The 20,764-nt window shown below is 41.4% G+C and overlaps 1 protein-coding gene across 1 annotated transcript in view; it reads left to right on the top strand.

Annotated features, from left to right (window-relative positions):
• LOC115458807 (chromosome-associated kinesin KIF4-like) overlaps positions 1-20,764 on the top strand; it is a 210,843-nt gene that overhangs the window by 95,176 nt on the left and 94,903 nt on the right. Inside the window, 3 exon segments of the mRNA XM_030188620.1 lie at positions 10,118-10,176; positions 11,882-11,987; positions 12,070-12,153. Of these exon segments, the coding sequence (XP_030044480.1) occupies positions 10,118-10,176; positions 11,882-11,987; positions 12,070-12,153 (249 nt within the window).

The raw sequence follows: 20,764 nt of genomic DNA, 5'->3' as shown, positions 1-20,764 counted from the left end.
ATTAATTTATGGTAAATCCAAATTCGATAGTGCTAAACCTCTTCGAGAGAAACTGCATTGGCTTCCAATTAAGGAGCGAATCACCTTCAAAATCTGTAACCTAGTCCACAAAATTCTTTACGGAGAAGCCCCAGAATACATGACCAACACAATTAACCTACCTTCCAGGAATACATCCAGATCATCCCGTTCATACTTAAACCTTCATTACCCTAGCTGCAACGGCCTCAAATATAAATCCACTTATGCTTCCACCTTCTCCTTTATTAGTACTCAACTATGGAATGCACTGCTAAAAGCTGTAAAAACTATTTTTTATTTATTTGTAGCATTTGTATCCCACATTTTCCCACCAACTTGCAGGCTCAATGTGGCTTACATTTGCCATAATGACGGTTGCCATTTCCGGGTAACAGAATTACAAATGGTATTGCATTAAGGTGCATACATACATGGTAACATACATGGAACATGACATGGAACAGATCATGGTATATACATATACCGTGTGCATACATACATGGTAAAGAAAAATAAATTATGGTATTGCATGAAGGTTGCTGATAATAAATCATACAGCTACGACTTAAAATACCAACCAGCCCTACAGAATACGCAACACTCCTAAACTGTCTAGACCCAGAAGACGGAATATACCCAGCAGACAGGATCTGGACCGAATTCGAACTACTGTCAGAGGACCTCATCTCTAAAACGCTCAAAAGATTCGCCAAATCCCAATGCAAACTAGATATCTGCCCAAACAACCTCATGAAATCAGCCCCTCAACAATTCATAATAGACCTAACTAACCACATGAATTTCATGCTACAAAACGGACTTTTCTCAAAAGAAAAAGGAAACATTTTACTCACCCCAATACCCAAAGACACAAAGACGCAAGCGAAATAACTAACTACAGACCAGTAGCATCTATACCACTAATAACCAAAATAACCAAAGGGATGGTTACCAAACAACTCACAAACTACCTCAACAAGTTCTCCATACTACATGATTCCCAATCAGGATTCCAGTCAAATCACAGCACAGAAACAGTATTAGTTACCCTAATGACCAAATTTAAACAAATGATTGCAACCGGCACCAATATACTCCTCTTACAATTTGACATGTCAAGTGCCTTTGACATGGTAGACCACGGAATCCTATTACACATTCTTGAATATTTTGGCATCGGAGGCAATGTCCTAAACTGGTTCAAGGGGTTCTTAACCTTACGCTCATATCAAGTCACATCAAACTCAACTACATCTGCCGCATGGACACCTGATTGTGGAGTACCGCAAGGATCCCCCCTCTCACCAACTATTTTCAATCTAATGATGACCCCCCCCTGGCAAAGCTTCTATCAAACCATAACCTAAACCCATACATATATGCCGATGATGTAACGATATATATTCCATTCAAAAAAGACATTAATGAAATCTCTAATGATATCAACCAAAGTCTACACATCATGAACACCTGGGCAGATGCATTCCGACTGAAACTGAACGCAGAAAAAACTCAATGCCTCATACTTACCTCCCAATACAACACGAATAAATTTACCGCCATTAATACACCTAAACTAAATCTGCCAATCTCAGAAACTTTAAAAATCCTTGGTCACTATTGACCGCCACCTAACACTTGAGACTCATGCGAACAACACAACCAAAAAAATGTTCTACTCCATGTGGAAACTGAAAAGAATAAGACCATTCTTTCCAAGATCTGTCTTCCGCAGTCCAGTGCAATCACTCGTACTCAGTCACCTGGATTATTGCAACTCACTATACGCAGGCTGCAAAGAACAAATACTGAGGAAACTTCAAACAGCCCAGAATACAGCAGCCAGACTTATCTTCGGAAAACCAAAATACGAAAGTGCAAAACCCTTACGGGAGAAACTACACTGGCTCCCACTCAAGGAACGTATCACTTTTAAAGTATGCACCTTAGTCCACAACATCATTCACGGTGAAGCCCCTGCATACATGTCCGATTTAATAGACCTGCCACCCAGAAACGCTAAAAGATCGTCCCGAACCTTCCTCAATCTCCATTTCCCTAAGTGCAAAGGCATAAAATACAAAGTACTGCACGGATCAACCTTCGCTTACATGAGTACGCAATTCTGGAATACATTACCACGCAACCTGAAAACGATCTACAAACTAACCGACTTCCGCAAACTACTGAAGACTCATCTCTTTGAGAAAATCTACTGTAAGAATCAAAACGCATGAAGTCCATACACACTAATAGATACGCATCAATACACTCTCTTCTGAATTCTCTTCCCCCGTATCTTCACCACTCTTAAAACTCTACCCACAGATAATATTGTTTAGACCTTTATGTTCCCTTGATACTATTTTATTGCCCTCTCTATTCCCCACTGTTATATTCCATTGTTCTTTCCTAAAGGATGTTCTATTCCCAAATGATATCCTGACTTTACTCTGTCTTCCCATAACTCTTCACAATGTAACCCATAATCGTACTGCAACAAATTGTATTTCCATCATTCACAATGTATTGTAAGCCACACTGAGCCCGCAAATAGGTGGGAAAATGTGGGATACAAATGCAAATAAATAAATAAAGTATTAGGTCATCGATTATGGAGAGTTGGATTATAGAAATTGGATTGTAGCATACATTAAGTCATCGATTATAGAGAGTCCCTATTCAGTATAAGGTTGAAGTGGTAATGCTTGATCATGAATATCAAAGAGGTTAATCAGTCATGAGGTAAAAGATCGGTTATGTATAGATCGTGTATAGCGTTATTTAGTATTTAAGATGGATGTTTATGGTATGCTTTCTTGAAAAGATCTGTTTTCAGTAGCCTTCGGAAGATGGTTAGGTCCTGCATTGTTTTTATGGCCTTCGGTAGTGCGTTCCATAGCTGCATGCAGATGTATGAGAAACTGGTCGCGTATGTGGATTTATATTTTAGTCCTTTACAGCTAGGATAGTGGAGATTGAGGAATGTGCGTGCTGATCTCCTCGCATTCCTAATAGGCAGGTCTATAAGGTCTGACATATAGGCCGGAGCTTCTCCGTGAACGATTTTGTGGACCAAGGTGCAAACTTTGAACGCAATTCGTTCTTTTAGTGGAAGTCATTGTAGTTTTTCTCTTAGGGGTTTGGCGCTTTTGTATTTCGCTTTCCCAAATATGAGTCTGGCTGCTGTGTTTTGAGCGGTTTGGAGCTACTTATTGATTTCTTTGCATCCAGCATAGATGATGGCATTGCAGTAGTCCAGATGACTTAGTACCATTGCTTGTACTAGGTAGCGGAATACTTCCCTTGGGAAGAAAGGTTTGATTCTTTTAAGTTTCCACATTGAGTAGAACATTTTCTTTGCTGTATTTTTCACATGGTCTTCGAGTGTGAGATTCCGGTCAATTGTGACTCCCAGAATTTTCAGGCTGTCTGAGATCGGAAGGGTGTAGTCTGGGGTGTTTATGGTATTGTGTTTGTATTGTATTGTGAGGACAGGATGAGACAGTGTTTTTCTGCGTTTAGCTTTAGTTGGAATGCGTCCGCCCATGAGTTCATTATTTGGAGGCTCTGTGTGATTTCATTTGTGATTTCGATTGTCTTGTTTGAACGGGATGTATATCGTGACATTGTCTGCATAGATGGATGGGTTGAGTCCTTGGTTGGATAGCAATTTGGCTAAAGGTGTCATTATTAGGTTAAAAAGGGTTGGTCAGAGCGGTGAACCTTGTGGTACTCCGCATTCAGGTTTCCATGGTGCTGACGTTTCTGATTTTGAAATCACTTGATAGGATCTTGCTGTTAAGCCTTTAAACCATCTTAGTACGTTTCCTCCGGTCCCGAAGTAGTCTAAGATGTTTCAGAGTATTTGGTGGTTGACCATATCGAATGCGCTGGACATATCAAATTGTAATAGTAGCACATTGTTTCCAGTTGCAATTAGTTGTTTAAATTTGGTTATGAGAGTGGTTAACACTGTTTCAGTGCTATGGTTGGATCGAAATCCTGACTGTGATTCATGTAGTATTGTGAATTTGTTTAGGTAATTGGTGAGTTGTTTGGTTACCATACTTTCCATTAGTTTTACTATCAGGGGGATGGATGCTACTGGTCGGTAGTTGGTTGTGTCATTTATTTTTTTCTTTAAGTCTTTGGGAATGGGTGTAAGTAATATATTTCCTTTGTCCTTGGGGAAAAGTCTGTGTTGTAGCATGTAGTTCAGGTGTGGCGTAAGGTCTGTTTATGAAGCGTTTGGGGGCGAACCTTATAAGGTTACTAGGGCAAATATCCAGTTTGGAGTGGGTTTTGGAGAATTTGTTGAGTGCTTGAGTGATGGTTCCTTTGGTTAGTAGATCAAAGTCATTCCAGATTTGATCTGCTGGGTGTTCGCCTGGAATAGGGTCCAGGCAATCCATAAATTTTTCGTCATCAGTGGAGTTGAGTGGTAACATGGATCGGAGTTTTATAATTTTCTCATTGAAGTATTTGGCAAGTTGATCTGCTGACGGGGTGTCTGTGCTGGCTGTGGTAACCGGTGTGGTGTCAATTTATTCACGAGTTGATATAGTTTATGTGCGTCTTTGTAATCTGGTCCTATTTTGGTTTTGTAATATGCTCGTTTGGTTTGTCTTATTGTATATTTGTATTTTCTTTGCATTTGTTTCCAAGCTTTAAGTGTATGTTCATTTTTTATTTTTTGCCATGCACGTTTGAGTCTCCTGACTTGTGTTTTTAGTTTTTTCAGTTCTTCGTTGAACCAAGGTATTGAGCTGTGTCTTCGTGTGGTTCTTGTTTGTAGTGGTGCTATTTCGTCTAGTATGTTCCTGCATCTGTCATCCCAGTTTTGGAGATAGTGTTTGGAGTCTGTGTTCCCAGTCATTTTTGCAGATTTGTTGCCAGAATTCAACAGGATCAATCTGTCCTCTAGTAGGTTGTGCATTCTTGTTTGGTGTGCATGTCTTTTTCTTTTTTTTTTGTGTCATTTGTACCCCGCACTTTCCCACTCATGGCAGGCTCAATGCGGCTTACATATTATATACAGGTATTTGTGCCTGGGGCAATGAAGGGTTAAGTGACTTGCCCAGAGTCACAAGGAGCGGCCTGTTTCTGAAGTGGGAATCAAACTCAGTTCCCCAGGACCAGAGTCAACCACCCTAACCACTAGGCCACTCCACTCTGCCATTGTAGGGCTACGTTTAATTTATGGTGGTCTGACCATAGTATGTCCATTTTGTATCTGTTAATATAAGGTTTGAGTCTAAGGATAGTTTGTGTGTAATAAGGTCAATTGTGTGTCCTTTGATATGTGTAGCTTGAGTATTAGGCAAGTTGAGGTCCCATAGTTGTAGGAAGTCTTTGCAGTCACTTGTGTTGCATTAGGGTCTTCCAGGTGTAGGTTTATGCCCCCTATGATAATGTTGGAGTTGGATACACATGTATTCGATATAAAATCCATAAAGTTTGATTAGCATTCTTGCCAATTTCCTGGTGGGCTATAGAACAGGATCACGTTAAGATGGTTGAGCAGGGTGTCATGGTGGATTCTAACTGAGGCAATTTCGAGTTTTGGTGTTTATAGATTCAGCAGTTGTTACGGTGAAGTGGGATCTATAGATTATTGCTATTCCACCTCCTCTTTTTCCTTTCCTTGTCCAGTGTGTAATTTTGTAACCTGGGGGGCAGAGTTCTAGGATTATGGGGTCCTTGTGGTTGTAGATCCAGGTTTCGCTGATGAGTACTATGTCGAGATTGTCTGCCGTGATCCAATCTGTTGTTGTAGTTGTTTTATTTACTACTGATCTGGCGTTTATGTATCCCACCTGAATTGTTTGGTAGGGGTCTTTTATGTTCGTGGTAGTGATGATTTTCTTAAGTTGTCTGTTCTCTTGTGTAGGTTTATGTCCTTTCTTTCCTTTGTGATATGTTTGTCCTCGTGGGGTAGTTTTTTCATTATTTTGATTATTGTTATTCTGGTGAGGTGAGTTGTGCTTAGGTAATCTGCAGAGGTTAATTATTGTGGGTATGTTGGTGTTTGTGAGGGGGGTGGCTGGTGTTTTGTGAATCAGGGATATTGTGTAGGTTAATAGAATTAGTTTGATGACAATCATTTTGTTCTTTCTCTTTGGATATTCTTTACTAGCAGTTGATTAAATCAACAATGTGGTGAGAGACGGGGATAGTGCTGGGCAGACTTAAACAGTCTGTGCCCTGAAGAGGACAGGTACAAATCAGAGTAGGGTATACACAAAAAGTAGCACATATGAGTTTATCTTGTTGGGCAGACTGGATGGACCGTGCAGGTCTTTTTCTGCCATCATCTACTATGTACTTGATCATAGTCGTCTTTGGTGTTTCTGGGACATAGACCGTAAAAATCTGATTTTTCTACATTAATACCTTTCAAGTATTTAAACGTCTGTTTCATATCTCCCCTGTCCCTTCTTTCCTGTAGGCTATACATATTCTAAGATCCTTAGCAAGCTACAGCCTCCAAAACTGAACATAATACTCCAGGTAGGGCCTCACCAGCGACTTGTACAGGGGTATCAACACCTCCTTTCTTCTGCTAGTTACTCCTCTCTCGATGCAGCCTTGCATCCTTCTGGCTACGGCCACCATCTTGTCACACTGTTTTGTTGCTTTAAGATCCTCGTACATCATCACCCCAATGTCCCTCTCTCTGTGCATATCAGCCTCTCGCCTCCTAGGACATACGAGTTCCTTGGGTTTCTACTCCCCAAATGCTTCACTTTGCACTTCTTTGCATTAAATTTTAATTGCCAAACATTAGACCATTCTTCTAACTTTAAAGCAGAACAAATAAAATAATAAAAATAAGTGGTTTATTCAAATGGTTACCCGATGTGGCCATATTTCGCACTCAGGCTGCATCGGGGTAAAAACTACAAAATAAAAACAAGTATAATAACATATGTATAAAATTCTCATATTCAATCATATACAAAACAATTTAAATAAAATACATGCAATAACACGCAAAATTGACTCTAAAATTATATGGGAATATAAGATGTAATAGTTCTTACTTACATACAGAATGCAAGTAATTATGTATCAGTGGATCTAAAGTGCAGTACTATTTTCCATGTGACGTGCAATTGCACAACTTTGTCCTTAAATTGTTACTATGAAAAGAGTTCACATCAAACATATAAAAGACAAGTGACTGACTCACCCGCAAAAGCACAGTAGACACTTCCCTCTCTGTCCCACCCTCGCGTCAAGACGTGATGACGTCAGAGGGCGGAACAGAGAGGGAAACGGATGTTGCCAGCCTGCTGCTGGAGAGCCTCTACTCAGGAAATCTAGACTACCCCAACTTGACATTTCGTCCTTTAGATTGTAAGCTCCTTTGAGCAGGGACCGTCCTTCTTTGTTAATTTGTGCAGCGCTGCGTAACTCTAGTAGCGCTCTGGAAATGTTTAGTAGTAGTAGTAGCCTGGAGACGAAGGAAAGGATCGTTGCTGCCGCTCCCTCCTCCCTCTGTATCGGGCCCCCCTGCACTGACATGAGCGCCTTAGCCTGCCACTGGAGAGCCTGGAGACGAAGGAAAGGATAGTCGCTGCCGCTCCCTCCCCCCTCTGTATCGGGCCCCCTGTACTGACATGAGAGCGCCTCTCACCTCCGTGTAGAAGCGCTGCAGGCAGCAGCAGAGCTCTGCTGCTGCCTGCAGCGCTTCTACACGGAGGTGAGAGGCGCTCTCATGTCAGTGCAGGGGGCCCGGCACGGAGGGGGGAGGGAGTGGCGGCAAGGAGGGTAGCTGAACATGGGGGGAAGGCAGGTGGGAGAGAGGAGGGTTGCTGGACATGGGGGGAGGGCAGGGGAGAGAATAGGGTGGGGGGGGCCAAGGGAAACAGGAGGGTTGCTGGATATGGGGGGGAGGGCAGGGGAGAGAGGAGGGTCGGTGGATGGGGTGAGGCCAGGGGAGACGGGAGGGCTGCTGGACATGGGGGGAGAGGGCAAGGTTGTTGGACATGGATCGATGGAGGGCAGGGGAGAGAAGAGGGTTGCTGGACATGGGGGGAGGGCAGGGGAGAGAGGAGGGTTGAGAGGTAACACTTATGAATTAACTGTGTTTTGCCGAGTGATATCACCAGTGGCTTGTAGGCCAGGAAGAGGTTCTTCGTGTATGTCGGTATCTTTCAGATCTGGTGCCTGTCAAAATCAATTTTACCTACTAGGGCATCCCTTTCCAAGATCATATCCTTTCTGGGAAAGGACTTTATTGAACAGATTGGCCCTCAATTCTCTGAAGGTCAGGAAACTCTGATGTTGCATTTTGATGCAATGTGTTCCTTGATGGAGGAGGGGTTGGTGAAGCACATCTACCCTCTTGGATGTCAATTTGTTCCTTCTGGAATCTGATTTTAGTTCTTAACTCCATTTTAAGGGTTAGATGCTTGATCATTTTTGCTCTGAGTTCAGACGATTTGTTATCAGGGTCTTCCTTGTGTCAAGTTGGCCAGTAGCATTTTTAAGTTGCAGGCTCTGTCTTATAGGGATCCTTTTTGGTGTGTTCAGAAGGCATGAATATGGTGCCTTCTCCTTTGCCTAAGGTGGTGGTGGGTTTTTATTTTTTTTTCCATCTGAGCCTTTCAGTTTTCCTCTCAGCCTTTATAAGAAGTGTGCTGCAGAGAGATATTTGGAGTTAACTTTTGGATGTGTAGGGTTCTGCTTCAGTATCTGAAGTGACCAATTTATATAATCTTTGTCATGGTGCTCGGTGATGGTAGAAGGGGGAAGGGGCATCTACAACTTTGGTGGGCTGCCGGATTAAGGATGCCATTATTATGGCTTGTATTAAGTTCTCTTGGTTTCTGTTTTGGGGCATAGGCTGCTTTTTGGACTGAACAGAAGCTGGTGCTTTCAGCAGACATTTGGAGGATGGTTCTATGTGCCGCCTTTTGAGAAGCAGCATTGGCTTGATGTTTAGGCTATTGAGACCTGCCACTCTCTTTTTTTGATGGACTGCCTATGTACATCCCATGCATCTGTACTGGTCTGGCAGGGCAATAAGGGAGGTGACACTTTGACTGAATTGGTTCACTTTCTTTTCCTTGAGTTCAGCCAGACTACTCCAGGAGCTGGCTAGAATGCATTTTTGGCCTACCTATCTGATTTGGCTGTCTTCTTCATGCTGTGTTCCTGTGGTTGCATTTTTGGCCTACCTATCTGATTTGGCTGTCTTCTTCATGCTGTGTTCCTGTGGTTGCATTTTTGGCCTACCTATCTGATTTGGCTGTCTTCTTCATGCTGTGTTCCTGTGGTTGCATTTTTGGCCTACCTATCTGATTTGGCTGTCTTCTTCATGCTGTGTTCCTGTGGTTGCATTTTTGGCCTACCTATCTGATTTGGCTGTCTTCTTCATGCTGTGTTCCTGTGGTTGCATTTTTGGCCTACCTATCTGATTTGGCTGTCTTCTTCATGCTGTGTTCCTGTGGTTGCATTTTTGGCCTACCTATCTGATTTGGCTGTCTTCTTCATGCTGTGTTCCTGTGGTTGCATTTTTGGCCTACCTATCTGATTTGGCTGTCTTCTTCATGCTGTGTTCCTGTGGTTGCATTTTTGGCCTACCTATCTGATTTGGCTGTCTTCTTCATGCTGTGTTCCTGTGGTTGCAGTTTTGTTTATTAGAGATTGGCTGGGTGTGGGATGTCTTATTGGTTCAGAACATCCTAATTTTGTGTTTAGAGGGTATAGTGTGGAACCCTTTTATAGGTTGATGTCATCAAATCAGTGGTTCTGTCTCCATCTGCTGCTAGTGGAGCATAAACCAGGCATGTGGACTGGTTTGGCAGTACTCCAAGGAAAGCAGGAAGCTACCTTCTAATGGGTCTTGGTAAAACCTATACACAAAGTATAAGTGTCAGTGTTTGCTTTTGAGAACAAAATGTTGCTCTAAAATGGATACTGCAGGGCAGGAAAGCTGCATATGAGCTACATGTGAGGGTAGTCTCAGTACTGGGTAGCAGGAGACAGGTGTATGTGAAAGGGGCTCTCTGCGGTTGATTGAAGGCTGAGATTTTGCAGTTTGCCTATCGTGATGTAGACTGAACTTTCTCCGTTTTTCTTCTAGACTGAACAGGAAAATGAAAAGCTGTTGGGAAAGATGACTGAGCTGCAGAGTCATGCTGCGTAAGTTTGTACTACTCTGGGAATGGATATACTGGGAGGAATGCTCATTTCAGTACTCGGACTACAATGGTAGCATAGATCAAAAAAAAAAAAAAAAAAGTAAAAGTATCACAAAACATCCAAAAATCAAAATAGCAGCTGCCAAGAAGTTTGACATCCTTTACTGTGAACAGCAAAAAAGATCTGACAAGTCACCACGTTTCATCCTGTGGCAGCTTCAGGGTTCAGACACAATTGTGTGTGTGTTCACAGGCTTTATCTGAAACTCAAAACTCCTCACACAAGCCAGTTATGCAGTTAGATCATCCAGCATTTTTGCTATTCACAATAAAGGACATTGGGTTTGTAGGTGCAGCTTGCTGTTTTGTTTGGAATTGAATGGTACAACTTTGAATATTGCACAAACTAGAGAAACCTATTGTATAAGGCATCACTGAACAGAGTTTTATCCAAATTGAAACCCTTTTCACAGGGTTACCACAAGTTGTGATTCTGGTAATTCTATGATTAGGCAGAAGTATTTAGAATCGACGATAGGAATAATGAATGTAGTTGTGGTATGTCATCAAGCAAAGGTGAGCCAGAATCCAGGCATTGCTTCTGGTTCCCCTTTGCTGGATGTAGAAAAGCTGTTTTGTTGGGCAGAGGAGAGCTTGCTGTCCCTCTTGGCTGCTCAAGTTGGCATTGACAATATGTAACTGGATTATATGAGCTGGAAATGCTTTGGATTCAGGGGCTTGAAACTGTCCTAGAAAGCTTTTCAGCTTGTGAATAGCTGGAGCGACAGTCCCCAGGGAGACCTCATAGCAATAAGGTTACATTCTGGTTACATTTCTTTGTGATGTGATTGTATAATTTGAAATATGGAAAATAGTCAAAGAAGTTCCCCGCTTTATATATCTTTAACTGAAGAATACAAGCACACTATGGGGTGTCCTTCTACAAATCTGAGAATGTTATAATGTCTTTATATTGCACTCCTTGGATACTGTGTGCAGTTCTGGTCACTGCATCTCAAGAAAGGTATAGCAGAATTAGAAAAGGTACAGAAAAGGGCGACAAAAGTGATAAAAGGGATGGGACGACTTCCCTATGAGGAAAGGCTAAAGCAGCTAGGGCTCTTCAGCTTGGAGAAGAGATGGTTGAGGGGAGATATGATAGAGGTCTGTAAAATAATGAGTTGAGTGGAACAGGTACACATGAATCACTTGTTTACTCATTCCAAAAATACAAGGACTAGGGAGTGCATAATGAAGCTAAGTAGTAAATTTAAAACAAAATTGTAGAAAATTTCTTTACTTGGAGTAAACTCTGGAATTGTCAGAGAATGTGGTAAAAGCAGTTAACTTAGTAGGGTTTTAATCCAGTGGAGGAGTAGCTTAGTGGTTAGTGCAGTGGACTTTGTTCCTGGGGAACTGAGTTCGATTCCCACTGCAGCTCCTTGTGACTCTGGGCAAGTTACTTAACCCTCCATTGCCCCAGGTACAAAATAAGTACCTGAATATATGTAAACCGCTTTGAATGTAGTTGCAAAAACCTCAGAAAGGTGGTATATCAAGTCCCATTGCCTTCCCTTCCCTTTTATATGGCAAGCACTCAGGAATTTTGATGATTTTACTATATATCTGGAAGTTCTAGAGAATTGAGTAAAAAATCTAGGATAGAGGGGCAAGATTACTCACTTGCTGTGTACGTTAATCCCAAGGTGTAAACTGGATCTACAGAAGCTGGTAGAAACGCTGCAGGATCAGGAACTAAAAGAGAATGTAGAAGTGATTCGTAATCTGCAACAAGTCATCATTCAGCTACAGGTAAAAGCAAGCACATACTGCCCCTTATTGCACTCTTACTAGGAAGCCTTCCCATGGCCTCTAACATCTGTCTTTGCTTTAGGATGAAAGTTCTGCTATTGCATCATCCATTGAAGCTTTGGCTGCAGAGGCTGGAAGCCAAAGCCCTGACGTGGATGGAGAAAATGTAAGTATCACTCAAAGCAAGCACTTGTCCTGATGGGACTGCTGAGACACTGGTTTCTTGCTACCAGCAAGGTGGGCAAATTATGTGCATAACTTAAGTCTTGCATCATGCTAGTGTTTCCTTATCTTTTTAGAATCTGTTAAAATCTTTGTCTATGCCAGGCTAGTCCGGACAAGTTGGTTATTTCCCTCTGCCAACAGATGGAAACTGATGTATCTCCTTTTTTATAAGGGGTTGGGTCTGCCTATTATCCTGGTAGATGGTTCAATCCATTCTGTAAAAGGGCATCCCCTTTCAAATTCAACAGATTCAAATAGGACAGATGCATCCAAACTCAACTGGGGTGCTCATGTAGATGGATTTCAGACTTAGGAGTTGTGGTCTTCTATGGAGAAACGTTCAGATAAATTTCTGGAATTAAGCAGTCTGGAATACTCCTAAAGGCTTTGAAAATTGGTTGTCCAGCTAAATTATATTACAAACAAGTACTGATGTATTAAATCAACCAGCAGTAAGGAACAGGGTTGAACCTCCTGTGTTGGGAGACTGTCAGACTCGGAACTGAGCCATTTCTCAGAGAATGATCACTGGAGCACTTACCTGGCAGGGATGGACACCTGCCTGGTAGAAAAGCAGAGTTGTATATTTTGACACAAGTGATTCTTGGACAAGGAAGTGAACGAAAAAATTCAGAGTAAAACACTTCCTGAATAGATATTTTTTGTAGCTCCTCAGAACAGGACAGTACTTTTTGTTCCAGGATTTGGACACACTGCAGATACAGCAAACTAGGATCTGATGCTTTCCTCTTAGATTGGGGAAATGTTTTTTGTATATGTGTCCTCCAATACCCCTAATAGCGAGAAGCTACCTGAAACTGACAGGACCAAGGAACCGTGATTCTCACAGCTCCTTTTTGGCTGAGACAAACTTTTCTATCTTCTGGAGGTCTCCATAAGAAAACCCATAAAACTGTGGACTTTCCTCAACATTGATCATACAAGCTCTAGGAACTCTGCTACCGCCCAACAGAGTCCCTGTCTGCCATCATAACTTGGATGTTGAGAGGATAACTATAGCTACTTTGAATTTGACGGTGTTTTTGCAGGTGTTACGGGCAAGCAGGAGAGATTTCCTTTAAAAGTTTTAAATGGATTAGGTTTGCCATCTGATGTGACGGGCCCTAGAAGACACCTTTTTCCTGTCCCACACAAAAACTGCTTGAATACCTTCTACATTTGAGTCAGGTTTGAAAACAACTCTGTTAGGGTACACTTTAGTGCAACTGACACTTATCACCAACATGTAGAAGGAAACCATCTCAGCAATTCATGCAGGGCTTGCATCTATTGAAGCCTCCCACAGTGCCATGGGGGTCTCAATGGGTTATGAACCCAGCTGATGAAAGCTCCCTTTAAGCCGCTTGATATCTGCAAATTGAAGTACCTGACCTGGAAAGTCTTTTTTTGTGGTAATTTTACATGCCGAGAGCTCCATGCTCTAGTAACTGATTTCAGCTTACACTAAATTTATACAACAAAGTGGTTCTGTACAGTCGTTCTGAGTTCCTTCCTAAGCTGGTGTTTGATTTACAACTTAATCACTGTCATTCTGCCAATATTCTTTTTTTTTTTTTCCCCCCTAGGTGTCATACTCACAAAAATGAGTGCCCTGTTCATGCTAGATTGCAAGAGAGCCTTGGCCACCAGTTTGGAGTGGCCTAAAGCACTTAGTTCCTTTGACTCTAACAGAATAGGGACTGCTGCAAACTCTAGCTATCTAATTGACTAGAAGACTGCATATCCTTTACTTGTTTCCATGCTGGCTTGACCGTTTGGCCAGTCTTCCAGAATCTTTGGGAATTAGAATCTATCTCCCATCTCATTTAGACCTGCTTTTCTGTTTGGGCTGCTACTGCTGCAGCTCTGTACCCCCTCCCCAAATATTTAAGCGGAGAAAACTGGTTGGCACTAAAAATATGTTGGTATCTACCATTGTAACACCCTGCTTGATTTCTCTTTTTCATTTGAGGGCAGCCTGTAGCTAGGGAGTTCTACTGTGAGGACTTGCAATCCTTGTTCTCACAACCAAGTTACTTACCTGTAGCAGATTTTGCCATGGATAGCTGGATGTAAATCCTCACATAACTTGCCTACGTCTTCAAGGAGTTCTAATCTGCTCTAGCTGAATAGACAGACTGAGGTGGTCTGGAATGGCACACATGCTTGGTGAAGCGGCTCAAAAGCTTCTAGTAATTACTAAGCTGAAGACATGGACTGTCTGATGCCACCCTTGTGAGGGCTTATATCCTGCTCTGCAAGGAGAATGCTTACTACAGGTAAGTAAAGGTTTTATCGGCCTTCTAAGTGACATGTTTGACTTATTTAGCTTAATATATTGCGAGTCATGAAGCAATCACAATAAGACAGTTACCTAATCAGATAAAAGAAAGGAACTGCAATTAATAAAAAAGAGGACAAGAATGCATAGGTATAAATAGGCTGCTGACCATGTGCTCCCTGCTCGCCCACAGACTTTCTTAGAGATACTGGTAGGCCTTTAAAGCAGCTTCATACTTATGACAGGAAGGCACAGTCCAGAGACAGAGAGTTCAGAATAGAGGTGTGACACAAAAATGCACGTTATTGGGTAGATTCTAGATGGGCTAAATGAGAAGGGATGTGCAATCATCCATCATTTAGGCATCTTAATGTTTGTGCTGGGATATGTGCAATAGCAATGGATGACAGAGTGGAATGCAGTCAGTAATTTGTGTCTTGTAAGAATCTTATAATGGATTGACATAGTAACATAGTAGATGGCGTCAGGTAAGACCAGTATGGTCCATCCAGTCTGCCCAACAAGATGCTCATTACATATAGTATGAAGTGATACATCATATGTATACTTGATGTTGATTTATCCTTGCCTATTCTTTTTAGGACATAGACCATAAACGTCTGCCTGGCACTAGTTTTGATTTTGGTATTTTATTGGTAGCCAATGGTGCCTAATCAATGAAGGAGTGTGATCAGTACCCCTACACTCCTCCCCATGAACTCCACTCGCTGGGTAAATCTCTCTTATCTGCACCCTTCTCCTCCACCGCTAACTCCAGACTCCGTTCCTTTTATCTTGCCACACCATATGCCTTGAATAGACTTCCTGAGCCGGTACGTCAAGCCTCATCTCTGGCCATCTTCAAATCTAAGCTAAAAGCCCACCTTTTTGATGCTGCTTTTAACTCCTAACCCACCACTCGCCCGTTCAGAACCCTCACCTTATTCTCACTTCAACTGTCGCTTATCCCTTATGTCCTGTCTGTCCTAATTAGATTGTAAGCTCTGTCGAGCAGGGACTGTATCTCCATGTTCAAGTGTAAAGCACTGCATACGTCCAGTAGCGCTATAGAAATAAGTAGTAGTAGTACTATTGCCAAGTGGCTTTACCACAGTATCTTTTGTGCCAAATCTAAATAGCCTCCCTCTTGCTTCTAGGATCATTTGCTCAATGAATAAGTCAAGTATGATATGTAGAAACATGATCTCTGACATGCTCTGAGATATTTGCCTATTTGAATAGAGCAGGAGTTTTCTTTGAAGTGCTTTTCATAAGAATAGCCATACTGGATCAGACTAATGGTCCATCTAGCCCAGTATCCTGTTTCCAACAGTGGCCAATCCAGGTCACAAGTACCTTGCAGAACCCCAAACAGTAGCAAGATTCCATGCTACCAATCTCATGGACAAGCAGTGGCTTTCCCCATGTCTATCTAAAAAGCAGACTAGGGACTTTTCCTCCAGGAACTTATCCAAACCTTTTTTTAAACCTATATATGCAAACTGCTGTTACGACATCCTCCAGCAACGAGTTCCACAGTTTAACTATTTGTTGAGTGAAAAAATATTTTATCCTATTTGCTTTATAAAGTATTACCCCTAGTCATTGTACTTTATGAAAGAGTAAAAAAAAAATCGATTCACTTTTACCCATTCTATACCACTCAGAATTTTGTAGACCTTTATTATATGCCCCCTCAGCCTTCCCTTTTCCAAGCTGAAGAGCCCTACCCTCTTTAGCCTTTCCTCATATGAGAGGAGTTTCATCCCTTTTATCATTTTGGTAACTCTTCTTTGAGCCTTTTCCAATTCATGCTACATTTTATTTTATTTCTACAATTTTACATTAATTTCAAGAGTACATCTTGATTGGTAAAGATGATTAACAGAAGAAAAGAATTACAAACATAATTCTATAATTACCCATCTTACATTGAAAAGAGACTAAAGAAAAACTTCAAAAGAAGAAATAACATATTTAAAGGTAACATTAAATTTCTCTCTTTTCAAAACTCAATATATTCATCTATAGTCCACAACATAGGAGGCATGTCACAATACCTAAGTAATTACAAAGAATAAACCTAAAATTCTTTCTTTTAGGAAATTGAGGAATGAGGAGTTCCACGAGTTCAAATATGTTACGGAGTAGATGTAATCATTTGTCTTGGCTGTGCTGAAGGCAATAGGGCTATTCTAGAATCCAAAAAAGAATTAAATTGTATGGGATCAAAGAATATATACTTTACAGAGTTTAACAACGCATTTACATGGAAAGTTTAACCAGAAGAGAGCTCCCAATTGTTGTATCCTTGGGCGTAATTTAAGAAATTCTTTACACCGTTTTTGGGATGCTTTAGAAATATCAGGAAACATTCTTATTTTATAGTTCATCAAAAGTTCTGAATGTAGGAAAAACTGTTTTAGCATCCAATCTCTATCCGGTTGTAATACAAAGGAAACTATTAAGGACATTGGAATTACTCCCAATTATCATCTTCCAGAGTTTGTGTCAGGTTTAAATCCAAACTATCAAATGATGTTTCTGTTTCTTGATCTTCTAGTTGTTGACTCTCTTTTTTAAATGGTAATAAATAGTAAATTTTTGATATTGGAGGATATGCCTTTTCTGGTATCTTCAAAACTTCACCTAAATATCTTTTAAATGTTATTAATGGAGCTATCAAAGGCTGCTTTGGGAAGTTTAACAATCTAGATGTATTAGATCTCTGTGTATTCTCCAAGCTTATTCTGGAGATATTGATTTTCTTTGATTAAATTGGTCTGCACCTGTTGAACCTTTCGTATTTCTTTAAGCTACATTTTTTTTTTAAAGATACGGTGACCAGAATGCTTGCTATTCTCAAGGTGAGGTCGCACCATGGAGGAGTACAGAAGCATTATAATATTCTTAGTCTTATTTTCCATCCCTTTCCTAATAGTTCTTAGCACCCTGTTTGCTTTCTTGGCCACCATCACACACTGGGCAGAAGATTTCAGTGTATTGTCTACAGTGACACCTAGATCTTTTTCTTGGGTGCTGACTCCTAACATGGACCCTGGAATTAAGTAACTATGATTTGGATGATTCTTTCCAATTTGCATCGCTTTGCATTTGTCAACATTTAAATTTCATTTGCCATTTGGATGCCCAGTCTTCCAATTTCCTAAGTTCTTCCAGGAATTTTTCAAAGTCCATATTGTGTTTTAATAACTTTGAAAAGTTGTGCCATCTGCAAATTTAATCACCTCGCTTGTCGTTCCTATTTCCAGATCATTTATAAATTTGATCAATAGCACAGGTCCCAGTACAGATATCTGGGGTACTCTATTATTCACTCTCCTCCAAGAAGGAAATTGGACATTTAACCCTATCCTCTGTTTTCTATCCATTAACTAGTTCCTAATCCACAACAGAACATTGCCTCCTATCACATGATTTTTAAATTTTCTCAGGAGTATCTTGAGGCACTTTGTAAAAAGCTTTCTGAAAATCTAGATACACTATCGGGCTCATTTTCGAAAGAGAAGGATGCCCATCTTTCGACACAAATCGGAAGATGGGCGTCCTTCTCACAGGGTCGCCCAAATCGGCATAATCGAAAGCCGATTTTGGGCGTCCCCAACCGTCGTGGGGACAACCAAAGTTCACAGGGGCGTGTCGGAGGCGTAGCGAAGGTGGGATTTGGGCATGCCTAACACATGGGCATCCTCGACCCATAATGGGAAAAAAAAGGGCATCCCTGACAAGCACTTGGACGACTTTACCTGGTCCTATTTTTCTTACGACTAAGCCACAAAAAGGTGCCCGAACTTACTCCCCCAGTGGTCACTAACCCCTTCCCACCCTCAAAAAAACATCTTTAAAAATATTTTGTGCTGAAGTTTAAAACCCAGTCTTGGGCGGAGCTAGATGGCGGCAGCAACACCACCCCGCGAGTAACATCGAGGAGTCAGCAGGGGCTCAAACCTTTCCTCTATTACCTCAAAAAACTGTTTCACCTGCTCGGAAAGATGCCGCATACAAAGAGAAAGACGTTTGTTAGAGCCGCGGCCCAGGCAGCTCTAACTTCTACACCTACCCAGCAGACGCTAGATAGTTTTCTCGCGGGAACTGCGACGACGGTGTTTGGAGGTCCCGCTGAGCTATCAGCGCCAGGAGAGGTTGAGCTCTTGGGACAGGATATCTCGTCCCCTCCAACGCGCTCTCAACCGCCGCAACCGACTGGGGCCGATTTATGGAGGTGATCCGCAAAACCGCGACGATGGCGAAGCGGTGAGTCAACTGGGCCCCATAGCGATATCCCCAGCCGATGCCTGTGTTTCATCTAAGGCCCAGAAAGCGCCGGTAACACTCAAGGCTATATGGAGATACTTCAGACGGTCTTAGCCTCAACTAGCAAGATCGACTCTTTTGTGAGTAACGTCCAGACTTTGTCTAAAGACCTTACAGTAATGAAAAATGAAGTCTCAGAAAAAATAAATCATTTATCTGACGAAAATGTAAAAATGAAAGAAATTTCAGCAAAGCTTGTACAAGATAATACATTGATTCATAGCAGATTGGAGTATTTCGAAAATTATAACAGGAGGCTTAATTTGCGTCTGCTGAACTTTCCAAGAACTCTAGTCTACTCCCCTTTGGAAATCTTTAAACGATATTTGATGGAAAATTTGAAATTCACAGAAGATAATATACCTCCATTGAATAAAATATATTACCTGCCAGCAAGAAAATTGAAAGATGGCACTCAAGATTTACCACAAACACAGCCTGACTTAAATGTTTCGGAATTACTAGAATCTTCTTTGACTGAAATAACTGAAAGACAAACTCTTTTGGTATCTTTTATTTTCCAACAGGATCTGGAACTGGTTAGAAAAACTGCACTAAAGCACTTACAAACCCCATTCTATGGGGGGGAAAAAAAAAGTACTAGTCTTTCCAGATGTTACCAAACAGACTCAGGCTAGAAGGAAAGAGTTTTTGGCATTAAGATCCGCTACATTAGCCTTGGGAGCCTCTTTCAATCTCAATTACCCATGTAAATGTAATGTGAAATATCTAGGGGTTAAATATGTATTTTTTGTTTCTGAGCCTTTGAAACCGTTTATTACACAGAAAAAGGTTTTATAATTTATGTTGGAGTTTAGCAGGTCTGATTAGCCTTGAAAATAGAGACAAGTGTAAAAAACAAATGTACGGTTTATACTGTTAAGCCTTTACTTTTTATTTTTGAAAGATATTTGAAACTAATCTCCAGAGTAGTATTAAGTTCCAGCCCCTTCAATTTGGGGTCTAATACAAGTTGACAATATTTATTTTTCCTTTATTTTTTTCTATGGAAAATTACCTGTAACCTGTTAAACTGCTTTACCTGTTCAAGATATATTCTTGTAAATTAATGAAAATGATAAAGAATTTTAAAAAAAATATATTTTGTGCCACCCTCTATTCCAGCCTCAAATGTCATACTCTGGTTCCTGGACCAGTTTTAGTGGGTGCAGTGCACTTCAGGTAGGCGGACCCGGCCCATCCCCCTCCCCCCCCCCCCCCAACCTGTTACACTTGTGGTGGTAAATGTGAGCCCTCCAAAACCTATCAGAAACCCACTGTACCCATATCTAGGTGCTCCCTTCACCCGTAAGGGCTATGGTAGTGGTATACAGTTGTGGGTAGTGGGTTTTTGTGGGGTTCAGCACACAAGGGAGCTATGTACCTGGGAGCAATTTCTGAAGTCCACTGCAGTGCCCCCTAGGGTGCCCGGTTGGTGTCCTGGCATGTCAGGGGACCAGTGCACTACAAATGCTGGCTCTTCCCACGACCAAAGGGCTTGCATTTGGTCGTTTCTGAGATGGGCGTCCTTGGTTTTCATTATCGCCGAAAATCAGAAACGACCAAGTCTAGGGACGACCATCTCGAAGGACGACCTAAATTTCAAGATTTGGGAGTCCCAAACCATATTATTGAAACAAAAGATAGACGTCCATCTTGTTTCGATAATATGGGTTTCCCCGCCCCTCCATCAGGACGTTTTGCGAGGACGTCCTCAGCAAAACTTGGGCGTCCCTTTCGATTATGCCCCTCTATATTAACTGGCTCACCTCTATCCACGTTTATTCACGTATTCAAAGAAATGAATCCAATTGGTTAGGAATGACTTCTCTTGGCTGAATACATGCTGACTCTGTCCCTTTAAACCGTGTTTGTCTAAGTGTTCAGTAATTTTATTCTTAACAGTTTCCACTATTTTGCCTGGCACTGAATTCAG

This window comes from Microcaecilia unicolor, unplaced genomic scaffold, assembly GCF_901765095.1.
Source record: "Microcaecilia unicolor unplaced genomic scaffold, aMicUni1.1, whole genome shotgun sequence".
Lineage (NCBI taxonomy): Eukaryota > Metazoa > Chordata > Amphibia > Gymnophiona > Siphonopidae > Microcaecilia > Microcaecilia unicolor.
Note: the sequence above shows the minus strand (reverse complement) of the source record. Positions and strands in the feature narration are given on the sequence as shown.